Source organism: Pectinophora gossypiella, chromosome 17 (assembly GCF_024362695.1).
Source record: "Pectinophora gossypiella chromosome 17, ilPecGoss1.1, whole genome shotgun sequence".
NCBI lineage: Eukaryota > Metazoa > Arthropoda > Insecta > Lepidoptera > Gelechiidae > Pectinophora > Pectinophora gossypiella.
In genome coordinates this window covers 8,661,422-8,682,852 of record NC_065420.1, presented here as the reverse complement: position 1 = coordinate 8,682,852, position 21,431 = coordinate 8,661,422, and the positions used below count along the sequence as shown (strand labels likewise).

The following is a 21,431-nucleotide window of genomic DNA, read 5'->3' as shown; positions in this document are numbered from 1 at the left end:
CGTGTAAAATAAGACATGACCAATTTACTACATTGAGTTTCCTGCTTTTCCAAAATACGAGTAACTTGTCACTTCACTGTCGCGTACAAACAGTAGATACTATCTAGATACCATGATCAATTACTACACTACTTTAAGGCTAGAACTTAATACGTATTACCACCAAGTCTGAAACCATATAGTCGCAGTGTAGAATAAAGAGTCATTCGAATACAATAACAGAGCAGCTAGCAGAATGGTATCGATTTTAGGAGATATTTTGGACGTTGCTAAAACGAGAATCTGAACTGAGCTAGGTCACTCGACTGCACTGCGTTTGCATTTATAATCCTGCACACTGTGGTATACTGACGGAAGCTACACAGGGGCGATACCAGGAGCATTTTGGGGCGAGAATGTTTGTACCTAAAGTTAGAAGAAGTTAGTTTATATGCGCGTTTTCATTCACTCAACGATCACTCGCGGTATCACCTTCGTATAGATAGCTTGAATGTAGTTTAAACCTGACACCTAATTAGGTAGGTAGATCTACTATGGCAAGCGCGACATGCGCTGTTGGCATGTCTGTCTTTCTGTGTACATTTACCATTGATTAATTTCTTAAATGCTCACAAAGGTGTATGTAGGTGATTTGTAAGAAATCTTCTGCCACGGGTAAAAGCTCGTCGTTATTGTTTATAGACAAGAGGTTGCTAGATTCTTTGGTATTGTGGTTTTATTATAAAGTCCATGCAGCATGACGAGTGAAGGTGGAGGCTCGGACAGGAGTAGGTAGTAGTAGTAAGACAGAAGTCGAACAGTAAACAGTTAATGAAGTGGCACTTCACAAATAGGAACTTAACGATAATATATAGAATACAATATAAAGAAAATAAGATGCAATGGACACGTAGATCACAGTTAAAGATGGCGGGCACGGCCACAGTTAAACTATATACGTATAGATGTTACTCTTGATGTAATGTGTCAGAGTAGAATAAAAGGAATTGTGGATTTTTTTTATTTAAAATGATTGGCGGTAAAAAGAGAGGCCAGTATGTGCAGAGTTTGCACTCTGCTACATCCAGATACCTACCCGACACAATACCTGAGTATACTCTACATTCTCCCACGATCGATTCAAAAACATAGTTCACTTATTCTTTTAAGTATAAACATAAATACTAGAGAGTTCTAGTAGTAGCAGTAGCTCAGTAGCTGGCTCAGTGTTGCTAGCAAAATAGTGATATTGATTTCAAGAGATATTTTTAGATGTCGTTGAAATGAATATCTGAATAGACCTTGGTCACCCGGATCACTACGTTTGCATTTCTATTCTTCATACTTTGGTGAACTGGCGAAATGTATCGAGAATGAACCGAATTTTATCTCGTACGTGCTAAGGTAATCATGAAAATATACGCATAAGGCAGCTTTGTTTTCTGTGCTTAGTGATTATACCTACATAGGTAAGTAGATGTAGGTACCTTAAGTCATATCATAGGAGAAACTTCTTCAAAATGTCATCTTATTCTATTTTTGAATAGGTATAATCGTTTCATTCTTCTTTTGATTCTTAAAGGTGAGTACATCCTTAGAAGTCCAAAGAAAACGCAAATACCTATTACGCGCTTGAAATTCCTTAATATTTGCTGAAACAACAGCATGACTGAGAAGTTGTCTAGCAGAATAATTAAAAATACCATGGGAGGTCTGTATCCTCGGGGCAGAGGGCATGGAAGACAATGCTTACACTTTGCAATTAGCTGCAACCCTCGCGACTCATACAAATACGGGATCGAGATAAATAGCGGGTAATCTTGCGAGATGAAGCTCCGTTGGGATACCTAGTTCTAATGCATAATGAAGTAGGTATATACTAAGTATTAAACTACAAGTAAGTAGATGTGCGTTATTTATAAAAACAACCTAGAAATTATACGTAGTGATACTTACATACAGAGTGTTAGTGACATCGTAACGAATACTAAGGGGGACGGTTCAGACTATGATTCTGAGTTAATATCAAGTGGAATTTTCATGGAAATTCATGATTTTTTTAGTTTTTTAAATTATTTTCAATTCTATACTTTTGCGATCGAAAATTTCACTTGATATTAACTCAGAATAATGAGCTGAATCAGGCCTCTCAGTATTCGTTACGATGTCACTTACACTTCGTACAAGTACATACAGGTATACAATTAGGTATGGGTGTTAGTGACACTGCAACGAATACTGATAGATAGATGGTTCAGACCATGATTCTGAGTTGATATCAAGTGGAATTTCTCGTGGGAAAATTCATGAAAATGTTTGTGTTTTTTAAATTATTTTCCGGTCTATACTTTTGCAACGGAAAATTCCACTTGATATCAAGTCACATTTATGGCCTGAATCATCCCTCAAAGTTTTCGTTACGATGTTACTAACAGTACGAGTATACTTAGGTTGTTTTTTTCTAATAATCACTTTGGTTATCGGAAACTTCAGAAACGAATCAACAGCTCTATCCACTCCCATAGATTTTATAGATTAAGTAACGCCGAGAGTATGGGTAAGTAGGGTAGGTACCTAACTTGGTTAAAATGGTTGCAAGCATCTTCTTCTATGGTGTGGGTTGTGAGGTGAATTACCAACCTCATCGACCCTGGTGTTATGGGGATCATTGAGCCGCCAAAGGCTCTGACATGTTTCATGTAACGACTACTTACTTACATCAGTAAGTAGTATCCGGAACCAACGGCATTACGTGCCTTTCGAAGCACGGAGTTCATCTTACTTAAGGACAATCTGGTGATCAGTCTATAACGTTCTAACCAAACTAGGAATCTCAAAGTGATTTTGTGATATGCTCCATCGGGATTCGAACCTGGGATTTCCGGATCGTGAGCCAAACGCTCATCCACTGGAGGCCATCTACACCTGTGACTTATCAGAAGGAATTAATCAAAATCTTTAAACAATATCCAGTGTAATCGCTGTAAGAGGGGCGATAACAAAATGGCCCCTGTCTTGAGCAGTTACCTACATTAACTTTTTCTCCAAATTGGGTTGGAATTGGTCACCATCCCACCTAATGCGATATGACAATGGCGATGCTGTCGATATTCGAACGTGCTCTCGTAGGAAATGCCTATTATATTCCCCCCTCTTGTCTTGCTTGAGTAATTCTGATGGAAAACAGTCGTTCGGTAGGTACTTACCTACTATATCACTAGGAAACTAATTGATAGAATGTTGACGAAATCAACTCTCGCCTAAAACGTTCATGATTTCTAAAGAAACACTATTCCATAAGCAACTGCTGTAGAGCCGAAAGCCCCAATGTCCTTTAAAACCCAAACCACATTGTTTAACTAATTTGTATGGAAATCTGGGCTTTACGAAGATACTTAAGTAAGCAGGATCGATTTTATTGTTTCACTTAAGCCCTCTTCGCTAGCATCTTGTTCATTCATGACATTTCCCTGATATGCTTACCTACTTACTTAAATTAACAAAAAGTGTAAGTACCTACCTAATTCCTTACCCGTTTCTCTACCTAAATTAACTGTTATAAGATGAAAACCCTTATAAACATTTAATCAGTGCATAACTTTTGCCGCTTCTCTAGTTTCTAAGTATGTATTACTTTGCTGTTCGCGAGAAGAGAAACCTCGTATCCGCAAGTATCTAAGCACTAACTAATACTAAACTACTAGCACTACATACTAACATGAAGTTAATAAGTAAACTCATTTCCTATTAGGAAACTGCGCTTGTTCGTGGTTCTTATGCTTTGAAGAGTTGTGGACAGCGGCGTAGCAGTAGCTAGGGAGGGATGGTGGCACTCTGCCCCATGTGCCACCAGATTAGAAGTGACACCCGTAAAATTAAACCTTACACTAACTGTCATAACGGTTTTCAACGATACATCACAACTTGGTAATGCTTATGCTTATACATTGTTTTAGTTTTACGCGGTTATTATCATAATTTAAACACATAATAACGGGTTCTTACCGCATTTAAATCAGGGATATGAGACATCAGTCATCCCGTGATCATGGCACTTAGGTACAACAGTGTCGAAATATCAGGAGTCTCATATCGCTGATTTAAACGCGGTAAGAACCCTTTATTATGTGTTTTAATTTTGGTAATGCTTGCTTGGTAATCGTCTTTGTGATCCCCAGTTTGGTTAGGACATTACAGGCTGATCACCTGATTGACTGAAAGTAAGATGATCGGTGCACGTTACGGGCACGTTAAATCGGTGGTCCCGGTTACTACTTACTGATGTAAGTGAGTAATCGTTACCATGAGCCATGTCAGGGGCTTTGGCGGCTCAATAATAACCGTGACACCAGGGTTGATGAGGTTGGTAATTCAGCTCACAACCCACACGATAGAAGAAGATGCTTGCAACCATTTTAACCAAGTTAGGTACCTACCCTACTTACCCATACTCTCAGCGTTACTTAATACATAAGCCACGACTATATTCCCAATTGCGGTAGTCAGAGGTATAACCATTACAAAATGAACTAAGTAAGTACCCACGCCTCACCGAGCGTTGTGTTAGACCAACGTGATAGTTGGTGAGCCGGACGGCCATCTATAATGGTCAAGTCTACTGTGTTGGTGCAAAGTGCACTTAAGATAAATTAATAACTCTTTGGTGCAAGTCCGGTACCAGGGTTCGAACCGGTAGAGTTCCCCGCTTGAGAAGAAGGCATTACGTCTAGCCAGAAAAAACACTACTTAATCAGGTTCTTGTGACTGCATACATCGAATAATCGAATATCGCAAGTAATACCAATCCGTGCAGAATTTATAACACTTGACAATGCCAGAAAAAAGCAACAGAATATATAAAAATAACATATCAAAAAAGAATAGGTACTTAACAATACCAAGGAGTCCGTCGTTAACACAAGTTAATTAGGTACCTACTCATTCTCGGGGTGTATTGTTATACCAACGTGATAGTTGGTGAGCCGGACCGCCATCTATAATGGTCAAGCCAACTGTGTTGGTGCAAAGTGCACTTAATATAAACTAATAACTCATTGGTGCAAGTCCGGTACCGCCGCGGCGCTCCCCGCTTGTGAAGAAGGCGTTACGTCTAGCTAGAAACATCACTATCTAAGCAGGTTAATTAGGTACCTACTCATTCTCGGGGTGTCACCTCGATATCCGCACCGGGTGCCACCCTCCCTAGCTGCTCCACTGGTTGTGGATTTGTTACGCCTTACTGTCAACGGTTCCAACTTATACCCACTTCATAGTTGAAAAGTGTCTTCGTTAGAGCAATTACCGTTCCTTTACTTAATTGTTCAAAGTATTCCGTTCTAGGAGTTTTTATTCTTGTGATATTTTAGTTAAAAAATAATTCTGAAAGGATGGAGGGAGACTGGAATAAAAATGAGTAGGTACCTACCTATACTTATAAAATCGATCAACAGTTCAAAATAGTAGATAAGTGAACTCTATATTAAGTATAAAAGGTAAGATGTCAATTACTATTTAGATACCTAAGTGTTAGTTCTGCCTGTAAGTAGGCCTTTTCCCTTAATTCCCAATTATTATCTTACCTAGTTAGGTACTATTTAACGATGCTCACGTTTCACTCGGTAGGTACAAATTATCTAAGTAGGTACTTAGGTACTTAAGTTTGTAAGATTGCTAAGAGATACATTTCTACAAGATTTTTCTCGCCGACAACATAGCAAATAAAAAAGAAGAAACTTATTTTAATTGCCTCCCTACTGAAATCCCTCTTTTTAATCTAAATATTTAATTAAAGCTCAATTTCTTAGCAAAGAGCTTGAGGAGATAGGTAAACATACACACTTAAAGTAAATAAGTGTTTAGTTGCCGGGACCGATCGCTTAATGTGCCCCCGAAACATGAATCATCTTTTTCGGAAAATCAGGTGATCAGTTTGTTTGCAACATCCTACCAAACTAGGGATGAGGAAGTGATTTTTATGATTCGAACCCGGGAAGTCCGTCAACACCACCACACACATCGTGAGGAAACGCACATAATTGTGAGGTTTTTTTCCCCTTCGCAGGTTGGAATGACGGAGTCGCTTCTATAAAAAACCGGACCTGTCAAATCTTCAGGTTAGTTAACGGCCTCCGTGGTCCAGTGGTTGAGCGTTGGGCTCACGATCCGGAGGTCCTGGGTTCGAATCCCGGTGGGGACAAATCACAAAAATCACTTTGTGATCCCTGGTTTGGTTAGGACACTACAGGCTGATCACCTGATTGTCCGAAAGTAAGACAATCCGTGCTTCGGAAGGCACGTTAAGCTGTTGGTCTCGGTTACTACTTACTGATGTATGCACGTAGTCGTTACATGAGACATGTCAGGGGCCTTGGCGGCTCAATAGTACACACACGATAGTAGCAGAAAAACGGGATAATGCTTGGGAGATGATGAACCCGGGACGTCCGTTCGGATCGTGATCTCAACGCCCAACTACCGAACTATGGAAGCCATTGGGGACGTTGTTGATTGAGTGACTGAGTCTGTAGGAGTTCTATAGTAAGTGTCTCGTTTTCCTAGATTACTTATCACTGGTAAGTATTATTACGACTAACGCTTTGTGTAGTTTTCCCCGTCAGTATATAAAAAAAACTACAATATGTACCGTGTATTCTTTGGCGGTGCTTTGTAAGCTTTTCTAATTAGTGTCTTATAAAGAAAACGCGAGAGGTGTGGGACGCGTGGCATCGGCTGGCGTATCGGAAATTGGCCCTTTTGTGCGAATCTGACGCGTGGGGCGCTCGCAGACTAATTAGCAGGCTTTATAAAACATGTCATGTGAACCACCTGCCAGTTCGCTGTTGTGCCAGGGCTGGAAAAATCTTAGAAAAATGTAGCCTAAGTAGTAATGCTACGTTAGTAAATGACGTAGTGACGAAGTGATAAAGTGACGTAGTGATGAAGTGACGTAGTGATGAAGTGACGCTTGCTTTTAGCTTACCTATATATACGGAGCTGGGAAGTATGTAGCGTATTGCCAACCATCGCTGTCGACGCCTCCAGGAGTATTGTACTTAGTCGATCATCCATTCTGATATCTGAAAAATTATTTTTTTATTTTTTTTATTATCTAGTTGTTAAAGTTCCTTCCATTCATAATCAGTAAATAGGGTCTGGTAGTGTCGTGAACGCATGTATACTTTTCAAGAGAAGGTGATGTAACTTTATAATAGAATTAATTTAGGGTATAACATGCGTCACGATACAACGAAATATGGATGCCTGAATCTTACCATTATCTGCCTGCTTATGTTGTCCACACTCGCGGAACTTTAGCGCACCACCTGTAGTTGAAAATGATATTATGACACCACTGTTGCCACTGAGTAATTTGAGACCAACTTAGGGAATTGTTAGAGTTAAAAGGGAACATATGTTGATTACAATACATATGAGGTGGTAAGATAATTCATTGTCGAAACTGGTAGTCGGTCAGTAGCGTCTCATTTACTAGATTTAGAAAGTTCTCAGCAAGTGTAGCATTCGGGAAGTCTCATAGCATAAACTATTACCGGAGTCCGGGGTGATTCAACTGTTTCCGGAGATCGGGGTGATTCAACTCTTGCCGGATATACCAGGCAATTCATCTGTTCCGGAGTCCGGGGTGATACAACTATTTCCGGAGACCGGGGTGATTCAACTCTTGCCGGATTTACCAGGCTATTCATATGTTCCGGAGACCGGGGTGATACAACTATTTCCGGAGACCGGGGTGATTCAACTCTTGCCGAATTTACCAGGCTATTCATATGTTCCGGAGACCGGGGTGATACAACTATTTCCGGAGACCGGGGTGATTCAACTCTTGCCGGATTTACCAGGCTATTCATATGTTCCGGAGACCGGGGTGATACAACTATTTCCGGAGACCGGGGTGATTCAACTCTTGCCGGATTTACCAGGCTATTCATATGTTCCGGAGACCGGGGTGATTCAACTCATGCTGGATAAACCAGACCATTCAACTATTACCGGAGTCCGGGGTGATACAACTCATGCTGGATAAACCAGGCCATTCATCTATTACCGGAGTCCGGGGTGATACAACTCATGCTGGATAAACCAAGCCATTCATCTATTACCGGAGTCCGGGGTGATACAACTCATGCTGGATAAACCAGGCCATTCATCTACTACCGGAGTCCGGGGTGATACAACTCATGCTGGATAAACCAGGCCATTCATCTATTATCGGAGTCCGGGGTGATTCAACTGTTACTTGACGATTGAGGGCAAGCCAAGGATATTACCTCTTTACATTGATATTATAGACGGAAAGAAAGAAACGTTCATTATATAGGGACGCCACAGCAACAAGTATAAAACCAAACCCGGAATAACACATAACTTACTATCTGTACACGTAATAAAACATTTATACAAGAGAGTACAAATAAATAGACAGTAGACGTTAAGATAACAATTTGTACACGAACTGCTAGTCAACAATGGCGGTAGCGTCCTTTACAATTGAGCGTATGGACTGGTCAACAATGGCGGTGGCGTCCTTTACAATTGAGCGTATGGACTGGTCAACAATGGCGGTGGCGTCCTTGGTAAAAGGGCCTCATTCCACTACTTAGAAATTATTCTAGGAAATAAAGTATACTTAGCTTTAGGGGGAACAGCCCATGTGGTTTCTTGCTTCGTGGGATGCGTCTGGCACTGGCACTGGCACGTTTGTCACTAACGAACGAATGTACGGAACTGAAGATGCCGTTAAGATTCATTGACCATAAACTAGATAGATCGCTACTTCCGGATAGGGTTGCCAGTGATGAATATTGGTTGTCAAACGTTATCGCGGCGCTCGGCGCTCGCGACACTCCCGACGGCCGACAAAAGGTAGGGATTACGCCCACTGCCGGATCTTCTCACGGACTTTGACGGCGGCGTCCCTTTGCTGCCTCGATGGAGTAGATGCGCCAGTGTTATCATTCAGTCTTTGATCTGTCATCTGTTTCAAAATGATTAGGCGAGGTAAGTCTCTCTAGAGGGCACTCTTCATTAATACTTTCTGTATAGTGTACATATTCCTTATCCTTTTCATTAATAAAAGGCATGTCGTCTAACTGATCGGCTTCGATATCCGTGTCTATGTTTTGAGAATTTTGGAGAACTTCTCTCACCTTCTTGATTTCCCGATGATTCGGCAGCTTCTTCGCCTGTCATATCTTCTGTTTCGAGTGGATATAAATGAGCCAAAGAACGAGTGAATAATTTATTTCCTACCTTAACGTGAGCAACACAAAACATATTGTCGGTTCCTTTATCAAGAGATATGATTTTGCCTACTGTTCAGGCCTGCCTATTTTCATTAACTTCTTTAATGTGTATTATTTGACCCACTGACGGTTTAAGTTCGAATGTACACCTAGATTGTTTGGGAAAGCTAGAATATCTTTCTCTCAGACTCCAAAGGTATCGGTTAATGAACAATCTTTAAACTCTTCCAGTACGCAGATACCCTTTTTTTAACTTTGTACTAGATCGCTCTTCGTCTGTGTTTCGAGAGGTAGGATTCCATCACTTTGGTGTCGGTAACGATGGTTCTACCCACGGCTATAAAATCAAACGTTTAAGTAGGTGCTCCCTATCTTCATCGACATAGGTTAACGGTCGAGAGTTGAGTACCGCTTCCATTTTCTTAAATACGGCATTAAGTTGACTGTCCGTAAGATGTTTCTGGAATGTCGTTCTCATGCAGACTTTGACCATACTCACAAATCTCTCATGGAAGCCTCCGAACCATAGCACTAATTGCGGGATAAGATGCCACTTGATTTTATTTTCCGTACAATATTGTTGTATCATAAATTTTGATATTAGTATAAAATTTGTAGCGTTGTCTGAAGTTATTACTGTGGCTACGTTTCTAGTAGCTAGAAATCTTCTTAGAGAAAGGAGTTTTTCTTCCGCTGTCAAATCTCTTACCTCCTCCAAATGTGTGGTCCGTATGGCAAAACAGGTAAATAGGTAAATCCATGTCTTCTCAGTTCCTAAATAATCTATTCCTCTGAAGGTAAATGGTACCGTGTAGTTGACGCTTTTAGGAGGTAAGGCCGGTGTGGGCGGTAATTTGAACGGTCCACCGCGTTGTTTAATGCATTGACTACATTTATTTATAACCTTAAGAACTCGCAACTTTCCTTGAAGTATCCAAAAGTTTTGACGAATGATGCTGAGAGTGTGAGCGGCTCCAACTTCTCATAATGATGGTATTTGTATATGAGCTCTTAGTACGAGTAGGTAGTAAAATTGGATATCGTTTGTTGTACGTCTAATTAGCGTATTGAAAACAATCTTTACATCTCGGTAGTCCATCTTCATCTGTAAAGAGGCCCAAGTTTCTCTTTAATTCGTCTCTTTTCTTGCACGATGCCGATGTCTTCGTGTGTCCATCCTTTAGGTCCAGTTATTAAACTGTCGTTTTATGTCTTGTTTTTCAAATCCAATACTTGAGATATTGGCTTCATTCTGTACCTCTTTTTCGCTAGGTTCAACTTCGATTGGAGTATTCGCCAGACACCCTCTAATCAAAAGTGACACTTGATGGACTAGCAGGCCACTCCACTGGGTCTTTTGACATAAACTTGGGCCCTGTTAACCATTTTTCCAGTTCCTTCCTTGGTTGTGCAGGTCTGGTGGCCACGTCAGCTGGATACAGGTCAGTTGGAACATATCCCACTTTTAGTTCTTTGTTTTTTCTCATATCATGTATTCTCTTGGATACGAACGGTGTTAGAAGTTTTATTATCTCACTTTGTAGTATTTTATTCACGTACCCGATTAAACGATGACCTATAAAAGATTCAATAAGTTCAAATTTCGGGATTTTCAGATCATTATGATCCTTAATTGGAATCAGTCTTAAATTCCCTGTAACCAAGTTTCTCTGGTTGTCCTGTATAATGTAGACAACTCTTTTGCTGAAGGTTCTCCATATATATAGGGGAACACTGATGTTCTTTAAGTTCAAAACTTGTATCTCGGTCGATCTTTCCGCTACATCTCCGGTCAAAGGGTGGTCCCATTTTAATTTAAGTTTTCATAAGTCTTGTAGAAGAAACTTCGCTGACAATGTAGAAGGTGCCGCGTAGCCACAAGAATCATACACTGACGCAACGCACTGTAGAACTCCTCTCTTTGTATTGGAGTATTCAAGCTCCCTTAGTCGTAGATGAAGTGTATCAGATTCCAAACTCTAGGCTAGCCCGAGTATCTTAACGATTTTATCTTGACAACTGTCTGGAACCTGCTTTATGAATTCATGTGAATTGAAGCTCCACTCTCTCAAATTTATTGACATACTTGATACTTTTGTTTTGTATTATGATACAAGTCTATAGCCACATCCACAGTGTTTGTTCCTGTCACAAAATTGTCCACATGGATATCATGAACCGCACGCTGTACGTTTTCCAAGCCAGATTTAAATAGATGATATTTTATTGTTGTATTCGGTAAGAACGGGCAGTTAAACACACCGAATGGGACTCTAAGGTGTATTAAATTATCCTTATCTGCTGGTTTGTGTATGTCCTTAATCCAAAAGAATCTGGTTGTGTTGTAAGCCCACTTGTAGAAATGCCTTTTCTACATCTGCACGTATACTTATTTTATGAGATCAACAATATCACTGTCAGCTCTTCCAGCATTAAGGGACCACAGAAGGGACACTGATTTAAGCTCTTATTATACTTAATTTTGGACGACGCGTCACGCGCTAACGAACTTCTTCTCCGGTACAATCTCTATTATGCCCATTTTCCTTTGTTTCTTGATTAACTGGTCATATAAACTCAGCGTGTTAACTTCTAATAACCTTGATAATATTAAGAGTCGTCCTAGTGCTAAACCGAAGTTATAAACCAGTCTGGAGGGCATTCTATCCATGGCCACGAGACTTGGTTTCTACAGTCTTCAAATCGGGTTGTCTCATTGAAGTGACGCACAGCTTCTTCCTCTCTGCTCTCCTTTGGAGAGTCGACGATGCCAATTGTTCCTAAAGCCACTCTTTCAGGTATACGTATTCTAATGGTAGATCAGGTTTATTTCTACATACTTCCAGGTTAGTTTGACAATAGGTAATTATTTTCAAGTTATCAACTGGCCCTATTTCAGTCTACCGCATTATGTTCCGCTTTGCAGAAAATACATGACATCCTGAACCCTTTTCTAGATGGTTCAAATGATAATGACCTGTCTTAATTACTGTCAGAGGTCCTCTTCAGACTTCGGTTCCTCGTGGTGGAATTGTAATTATTTCTCTGTCCATAATTGTTACTTGTGAATCTATAATTATCTCTTCCTCTTCCAAATCTATGGTTATTAAATCCCTCGCTAACATGCAGTGTCTCTGTGGTACAGTTACCTGATGTACTCTCGTCAGCATGTGAAATGAACCTATCTTCTTCGGCAGATATCTATCTCCCAAGCTCTCTCATGTTTTCTGGCACCGAATCATCCTGAATTTTTTTTTTTTTTTTTTCTCAGTCCGTAGATTACTTCTTCAGGGAACTTACCCAGTATCACAAACCGGAGGTATGAGCTGTGAGTATCATCTTCACCTAAGGATTTCAGTATTCTGAGTATCTATTTCATTTAGAACATTTCGGCAACTGCTAGTGGTACTATCTTCAGGCTTGATTTTGTTCAAAGCACAGTAGAGGGCATCCTTGCCAAATCTACACGTCCGTATCGTTCCTTCGATGTGTTGACAGCTATGCCGTAGTTTCTGTTGGTTATCCCCAGACTTTCGCTTCTTGACTTCTCCTTTAACAGAAGAGCTGAGATACATGAATTTGTCGACATTACCAAGCCGTCTGCTTTCAACTAGGGAGGCGAATTGATCCCATAACTGGTCCCAAGTCAGGGTGTCGCCGTGGTACTTCGATAAATCCAGCTTAGGTAATTTCCCCGAGACAGGCATAGCAGTTTCCTTCGATGAGATTCTGGCTCTTCCGAGTCTCACCTGCAGCTCACATAAACTTTCTTCCGCTTCCAACTGTATGGTACAGGGTACAGATTCTAGCGACCTTGTGGGAATCAGATTGATCGACAAATCTAAAGTAGTTGTTCATTTCGGCCTTTATTTAAGCCACTTTCCAACTCTGAAATGACGATCTCTACTTTAAGAACACGCTCGTCCGTAGGGGAATCAGGAAGAATATTAATTATCTCCCTCGCCTTAGTTGACAGATTTTCTAAATAGTTAGCACTAAACTGAATCACAATCTTCAAGCTTTCCTGCATGTCGATTGACAGATACAGATCTGTAATATACACGCCCAAAATAGTATAATAAATGTCCCCGGAAGAGATACTATAGAAAGTTAAGTGTTGATTATTATAGTACTTCTTAACAGCCTTACATAGTATCGTAAGTGCAGCATTTAGACAGGCTTCATATTATTATGTTAGTATATAAACTCTATTCCATAAGCTTAAATTTTCAAAGGTTTCTTTTTTTTTTTTTAAACAATTACTCCTTACTAAAATTAAAGAATGTAAATCAGTAATAAAGTTAATGTTAATGTTTAAGGAGGCATTTAATTCTGTGTACCTTTTTTGTGGATTACAAGTGTCTTCAACACGATTCAACACTGACTCTGTTGATAACTATAACTGTATGTATCTGTCTAGTCACAATTACGATAAACTATTGTAGTGTTAAAATTTTCAAATATTGTATCAAGTTCAAGTTGTTTTGCAATTAATTAATTTAACTATAATAATAATAAGTAACTTATTCAAACTTGATAACTCATTTATCTCAAAGAAAGCAAAAGTCCACAAGAGGGTTGATAGCCTTAAAAACTGTAAATGTATTTGGTAATTTATTTGTATTATCCCTTGATTCTTACAAATTTATGTCATTAAAGTTCTATGTAAGACGTTAATTTCAAACTGTATAGCTATATTTGCTTTAAATTTATATTAAATTCAAAAAAATAAAGAGTATGAAATTAAACGGTGAACAGAAAGTAAGTGGGATTGTGAAGTCAACACAGAAATATATCTTTTCTATACCTACAGTGAAGCAGGTGTCTAATTATTGTACAAGTCCCAGATATATAAATAATAGAAGTAAGAATGCATGTTTGTGAACGACTGGAATGAAGTTAAAACTTTTAACTGAATAGTCATTGAATCGTTTACTTAAGCATACAGTTGAATTTTATTTTAAATAATGCATTGTTATAACTAAGGTTGCATTGTTATAAAATAGAAAGGGTGTTTAAAATATCACATGACCGAGTTTTAATAAGAGCACGAATTATTAAGTCAGCCTGTTATCGACAGCGTTGATGGTCCGAACCATTTCTAAATAAGATCCTAACTATTTTTAATTCGTTCATTTAAAATTAACTTATTTGTTTTATAAATATTAATATTTTATAGGGTAATTGGAAATTGACAAATAATGTACCCTTATATTTCAATACTTAACTTGTCATGATGCTGAGTGAATGAAACCTAGTTCTGGTAAAAATTTGTATGTTAAAAAATTATGTGATAAAGTAAAAGACGATATTATAATGAAAAGTGGTCATCTCATTGAAATTCCGATGTGATCATAAATCGTGTGCAAAAATACCTGTGCCTAAATCATATAACCTTTAATTATTTTATTTTTATCAATTGTGATTTAACAATATATGATAATGATATTGCTTTACCGCTATTCGTTATTAGGGGCAGGATTTCCAGAGGAATTATAGACAAAACACGAATTGAACAAATTAAAACAAATTACAAATGGACAAATTGAACATAAAATTATAATATTCAGTAAACATAATATATAAAGATAGCGCTAGCATTTAGTTCTTAGATTTTGCAAAATATAAACGAACAGGCAACACCAGCAAACTTATCACATAACATTTTTCACGTCACATATCGCTCTAACTCTTTCAGCGAAATTACTAACGAGGTTTAGTAAGACGTCTCAGACCTGCTTGATGCGTGAGACAGCTCAGCTGAAATAAATATAGATATTTGTACTTACAGTGAAGTTGACGGGATCTTGCCTCAGATAACACAAGGCAGACGTTGCGCTGGCCACGTAGGGAAGCAGGTAGTCTAGGTTGTGACTATTGGTCTATAGGACCGAACAATTCAAACAATACAAAGGCTAAAAAAAGAACAGAGTGTGAGTTTCTTTTTACTCGTATCTTAATTTCGGAAGGTTATTTATCAACAGGATTAATTCTAACTGAAAAAAGACGTTACGAAATGTGATTCCACATGATTTGAATCAAGAACGTGGGTAGTCATGGATGCTATGCGTTGTGACGCTCCGCAATGATGTTTTAATACTTGTGCTAAGTTACTGATGTATCCTTAAATTGAACATATTATGTAGAAAATGTTATCTAAAGCAATCAAGAACTTACCCTGCAGTAATATGAAAAGTTTTTGAATTTTCAGCCGCTCGTACTCTCTTAGATAACAAAATGGCCGAATGATTAAGTTATAGATTACTTCGAATAGTCTCCCATGACGTTAGCAACAAGATAAACAACTACCGGTGATCATGATTGCGTCATAGTAAAATGAACTTTCAACTGATGGAATAAGGCGCATATTATTCTAATCTCATTATAAGAAATAAGATGTTAAAACAAACCAAACGACGCTATACTCTCGCTGCGTTTTACTCCCAATTTAGTTAAATTAATCCCTAAATTAATAAAACCCAGTAAAGGCAATTTAATACCTCGTTAAAGATTCTGCCACAATAATGATACGAACAATTGACTAACCGAACATGAATTAGTATGACGAGTAATTCCATTTAGTAGAAAGAAGTGGAAAATTAAAATTGTAGATATCAAGATCTCCCGTAGCATAAACCATTATAATATAAAATATTATGTTCTCTTTTATTTATTCTGTGACTCCTGTAGCAATTTTTGTATCTGAAATTTATTTCCTGAAAGATCAATGTCAGCGACAGCTCCATAGACCAAAGAACTATACTCCAGGCTTGTATTTCCTTCGCCCGCACTTCAGGGACACAGGCACGAACACCCACGAATGAAAACAAGGACCCACATCCGGGGCAGCTGAACAACAAACAACACGTACTCTTTCTACTAATATTAATGCGATGTAGAATAATTGCAAATTGACGGTCCCTTTCGAACCCAAAGATAACTCTAAGAAACACATCGCTTAATTTTAGCCCATATATCAAACACAATTTTTGGCAAAGATTCAGTGATCCCAGCATCTCCACCATGTCGTGAACGCATGTATACTTTTCAAGAGAAGGTGATGTAACTTTATAATAGAATTAATTTAGGGTATAACATGCGTCACGATACAACGAAATATGGATGCCTGAATCTTACCATTATCTGCCTGCTTATGTTGTCCACACTCGCGGAACTTTAGCGCACCACCTGTAGTTGAAAATGATATTATGACACCACTGTTGCCACTGAGTAATTTGAGACCAACTTAGGGAATTGTTAGAGTTAAAAGGGAACATATGTTGATTACAATACATATGAGGTGGTAAGATAATTCATTGTCGAAACTGGTAGTCGGTCAGTAGCGTCTCATTTACTAGATTTAGAAAGTTCTCAGCAAGTGTAGCATTCGGGAAGTCTCATAGCATAAACTATTACCGGAGTCCGGGGTGATTCAACTGTTTCCGGAGATCGGGGTGATTCAACTCTTGCCGGATATACCAGGCAATTCATCTGTTCCGGAGTCCGGGGTGATACAACTATTTCCGGAGACCGGGGTGATTCAACTCTTGCCGGATTTACCAGGCTATTCATATGTTCCGGAGACCGGGGTGATACAACTATTTCCGGAGACCGGGGTGATTCAACTCTTGCCGAATTTACCAGGCTATTCATATGTTCCGGAGACCGGGGTGATACAACTATTTCCGGAGACCGGGGTGATTCAACTCTTGCCGGATTTACCAGGCTATTCATATGTTCCGGAGACCGGGGTGATACAACTATTTCCGGAGACCGGGGTGATTCAACTCTTGCCGGATTTACCAGGCTATTCATATGTTCCGGAGACCGGGGTGATTCAACTCATGCTGGATAAACCAGACCATTCAACTATTACCGGAGTCCGGGGTGATACAACTCATGCTGGATAAACCAGGCCATTCATCTATTACCGGAGTCCGGGGTGATACAACTCATGCTGGATAAACCAAGCCATTCATCTATTACCGGAGTCCGGGGTGATACAACTCATGCTGGATAAACCAGGCCATTCATCTACTACCGGAGTCCGGGGTGATACAACTCATGCTGGATAAACCAGGCCATTCATCTATTATCGGAGTCCGGGGTGATTCAACTGTTACTTGACGATTGAGGGCAAGCCAAGAATATTACCTCTTTACATTGATATTATAGACGGAAAGAAAGAAACGTTCATTATATAGGGACGCCACAGCAACAAGTATAAAACCAAACCCGGAATAACACATAACTTACTATCTGTACACGTAATAAAACATTTATACAAGAGAGTACAAATAAATAGACAGTAGACGTTAAGATAACAATTTGTACACGAACTGCTAGTCAACAATGGCGGTAGCGTCCTTTACAATTGAGCGTATGGACTGGTCAACAATGGCGGTGGCGTCCTTTACAATTGAGCGTATGGACTGGTCAACAATGGCGGTGGCGTCCTTGGTAAAAGGGCCTCATTCCACTACTTAGAAATTATTCTAGGAAATAAAGTATACTTAGCTTTAGGGGGAACAGCCCATGTGGTTTCTTGCTTCGTGGGATGCGTCTGGCACTGGCACTGGCACGTTTGTCACTAACGAACGAATGTACGGAACTGAAGATGCCGTTAAGATTCATTGACCATAAACTAGATAGATCGCTACTTCCGGATAGGGTTGCCAGTGATGAATATTGGTTGTCAAACGTTATCGCGGCGCTCGGCGCTCGCGACAGGTAGCTTACCTTATTAACGAGGAGTTTTGGATTAGGTACTCGTAACCTTCATTAAAGTAAGAAGGTTATCTTATTAGTTACTATCCACGATGCAATAGTATAAGTTTTGGCAAGTACCTACCTAATTGCTACATGAGCAATAAAGCCGCCTGTTGTGCTTTTCTGTATATGTTGTACTTCTCTCTGCATTTTGTGTCCATTGTGCTTCATAAAGTATTTTATCTATCTATCTACCTACCTATTAGCAAGTTCTGTTTTTATAATCTCTTATCTATTATGACGACACCCGTAAGTAAGGTAGGTAGGTACCTATACGCGGGCTGGTGCAAATTGTCTTGACTTGAAACTTTGCGCACCCAAACATAGACTATAGGCGTACAAAGCCTTGGCGCTTTTTAAGCTTGGATAATTCTTTTCGGATTCAGTTAAGTACCTAAGAGGAAAGTATTTTTAAATACCCACAGTACCTACCTAGTTTTAAAAATAAAGGCAGCCCTATCTTCTAAATTCCACCGTGTGTGGTTCGAGTGCTTGCTGGAGGCATTAATTAGAGACGAATGAAAAGCGCAACGTTGACAGATACCTACCTCGTAAATAAGACCCCGAGAACTGAATAGCAACCGTACGTTTACTAACATTTAGTACGTAGTAGTTTGTACCAATTAAACAGGCATCCTAAGGCTACGTTCACACGGCGACTATTCGATTCTACTATTTCACGTATTCCACACGGCCGATGAATAAGTATGTCTCGACCACGTGATTTTCCTGCATAGAATCCACAATATTTTTATGAATCCAGAATCCACAATATATATTGCCACTGCTAAATTTGATAAAATCTCATAAGTACATCATACAGGAAATATGTTGCCGTGTGAACGTAGCCTTAGTAAACAACATTCCTGTACACATACTAATAAATAAGAAGAAACTAGCTTCGAGTTTCCGAGTCTTCAGAAAAAGCGCATTTTTCTGTTAAAGAAAACCATGCATTTACCTAGGTACCTTACATAAAGTAAGTATGTGTGTATGGAGACAACTAGAAAATACTTCAAAAAAACAAATCAACTCCAATATTTCACCTACTGAAAATTAATTTGAACCATGTTCTCCACCACAGTGTATCATTAAAAAATAAAATATACGCTTACCCAATCTTTGTCAGGAGACCTAGATATATATAAGGTTGCAATAAACAAACTTTAGCGATTGATACATCGATCGATGTATATTTGATGGCATTGATGTATAATGTGTTACTATAGATGCTGATACCTACGCGTAAAATAATTTACCTTTAGTTTGATAATTTTATCAAGGAAAAGAAAACATGGTGTTTTATTTTTCAAGTCTATATTTGGTAAGAAGCTGGAATGCAACGATTTAAATGCACAAACTTTACATGGTGTCCAGCTAACAATCTATAGTACAAAATTACAACTATGATAGACTATAACCATTACAATCTCTTTTACTGGTATGCCTAATGTAGAATTAAAAAACACAATGGGTAAAATTATTTTGCCAATTACAGAAGTCTTCATTTATTGTTAATTCATAGTATCCTTAATTAAATATACTTCAAGTTGGAAGTATCCTTAACATTTTAATAAAATTATAAATTCATAATTACACTTAATTAGTATTAATCATGATGTTCATTATTGCAATACAACTAGGTAAGTAAATACTGGCAGTTGATTATGTCATGGTACCAAAAACAGGGTTGTGTCTGCAAATGCTTGGACCATATTCCATGTACGCTTGCTTAGTGTGGCACACTTGGTAGAACTCTGGAGTGGAGCCCAGCATGCTGCCTCCAAACCAGACGGCATACCGCTGCATGTTGTGGGATATGACTTGCACATCAATTGGTTTCGGTGTAATACGGCCCTCCGACAACATGGTAGAGAGCTTCAGTCTGGCATCTACAGTGCGTTTAATGTCCCGCTGCAGTCTCCTCCCAAAGTCACGGAACATGGTTGAGCCTCCAGACAACACAATATTGCCATACAAACCTCTTCTCACATCAATGGGGCAAGACTGGATCACTTCATCTACCATCTCATTCAGAGGCACAGTGAAATCAGCATTGGAAAACTCAGGATGGAAGAATATCTCTGGCCCCAAGAATCTCTCGTAACCAACATCCACTGTAAATGGGTTCTTCGTTATAGCATTGATGCCAGTGTATTTTTTCATCCATTTGGCAGGATCTGAATCATATTTAGCAAACTCCTTTGCAATATCAGGACAAATGTAACTGTATCGCTCTTTGATTGCCTTGGCAGTTTCTAAACTCTGCTCAGGTGGGATACCTACCTCTCTCTCACGAAGCAGTGATTGGATAAAAGAGGTAATGTTTCTTCCAGCAATTGGGATATGTTTGATACAAGAGCCAATAACATAACCTTCAGCAACAGGCACAATATGAGTCACACCATCACCACTGTCAACCACAATGCCAGTAAATGTGCGTTCAGCAGACGTGCGAGACTTCCATGATGCGGCCAATGCGAGCACCGCTTGAACGGCGATGTAAAGACCTGGCACATTGAATGACTCAAACATAATTTCAGCCAAGTACTCTCGGTTCTCTGGCGTGTTCAGAGGGGGCTCTGTGAGCAAGAAATGATGATCTTCTGGCTCCGCTCTTAGATATTTGAAAATGCATTGTTCAATGTATCGCTCCATTAAATCCCAGTCTTCAACGAGGCCATGACGCACAGGATATTTCACCGAATATCCGGTCGCATCGAAAGCTTCATCTCCTATAAAGAAATCTAAATCTTCCACAGCTTTAGTCATACGTCGGGTGCTCTGGTCACCGACTTTAGCAGTCTCCTTTATCGCAATAGCCGATGGAATGATAAATTGGGGCTCCTTGTTGCCGGCGAAGCCCAACTTGGTGTAGCCCGTGCCGACATCAATGACACATGCAGGCAGATGATCACCCATGGTTTCGTCTTATTAGGCACCAGTAATGTATCACTAAAACGAGTATTATTGTAATATTTAGGAATTTATGGGTGTGGTGATTTCACTTTTTTCTGTATTTATCACTATTTTTTGACGTTAACTTGACGTGTGAGGATAAATGTCAAAAAGCGGAAGATGATGAATGCTACGTTTCATTACTCGCATTTTTTTAGCGACATGATAGTTTGTGTTAATTTATCTAAAAAAAGTTTGTTCATAATATTAAATATATTCGGTCAAGCAAGAGTTGCACTCGCGCATCAAGAGGGAGGGAACTTTTTATAAATAATGGGTAAATTATTATTTCACGTAATACCCGCGCCGAGAAAAACCAGTGTGAAAGCACCTTTACAATAAATTTATTTTCGATTTTTATGCATTTTGAACAATTTTGAATCAGATTTTGTGAGGTACATTGAAGTTACCTACCTAACTACAATCCTTTACTAAATTATATTACATAACCATACCTATCTT

At 39.2% G+C, this 21,431-nt stretch overlaps 2 protein-coding genes across 9 annotated transcripts in view; both read right to left on the bottom strand.

Annotated features, from left to right (window-relative positions):
• The window catches only part of LOC126374254 (Down syndrome cell adhesion molecule-like protein Dscam2), a 177,420-nt gene extending 159,418 nt beyond the window's left edge, over nucleotides 1–18,002 (bottom strand). For 2 of the 8 annotated variants that reach the window (XM_050020764.1, XM_050020765.1), the window contains exons 1-2: nucleotides 17,982–18,002; nucleotides 6,959–7,055 (exon numbers count right to left, since the gene is read on the bottom strand). In XM_050020764.1, coding sequence (XP_049876721.1) covers nucleotides 6,959–7,047 — 89 coding nt within the window. In that variant the 5' untranslated portion in view covers nucleotides 7,048–7,055; nucleotides 17,982–18,002. Of the gene's footprint in view, nucleotides 1–6,958; nucleotides 7,056–17,981 lie in introns of those variants that run through there. The other 6 variants (XM_050020762.1, XM_050020763.1, XM_050020759.1 and 3 more) reach the window with 4 other exon arrangements.
• A 1,309-nt stretch (nucleotides 18,003–19,311) lies between these two features.
• On the bottom strand, nucleotides 19,312–21,068 carry LOC126374261 (actin-related protein 3). The gene has a single exon (XM_050020779.1). The coding sequence runs from the start codon at nucleotides 20,931–20,933 to the stop codon at nucleotides 19,677–19,679; it is 1,257 nt and encodes a 418-aa protein (XP_049876736.1). The 5' UTR covers nucleotides 20,934–21,068; the 3' UTR covers nucleotides 19,312–19,676.
• Between the last annotated feature and the right edge of the window lie 363 nt (nucleotides 21,069–21,431).

Excerpts from the sequence above, each read along its gene's own strand:
- LOC126374261 (XM_050020779.1), bottom strand. The coding sequence starts at position 20,933 with ATGGGTGATCATCTGCCTGCATGTGTCATTGATGTCGGCACGGGCTAC.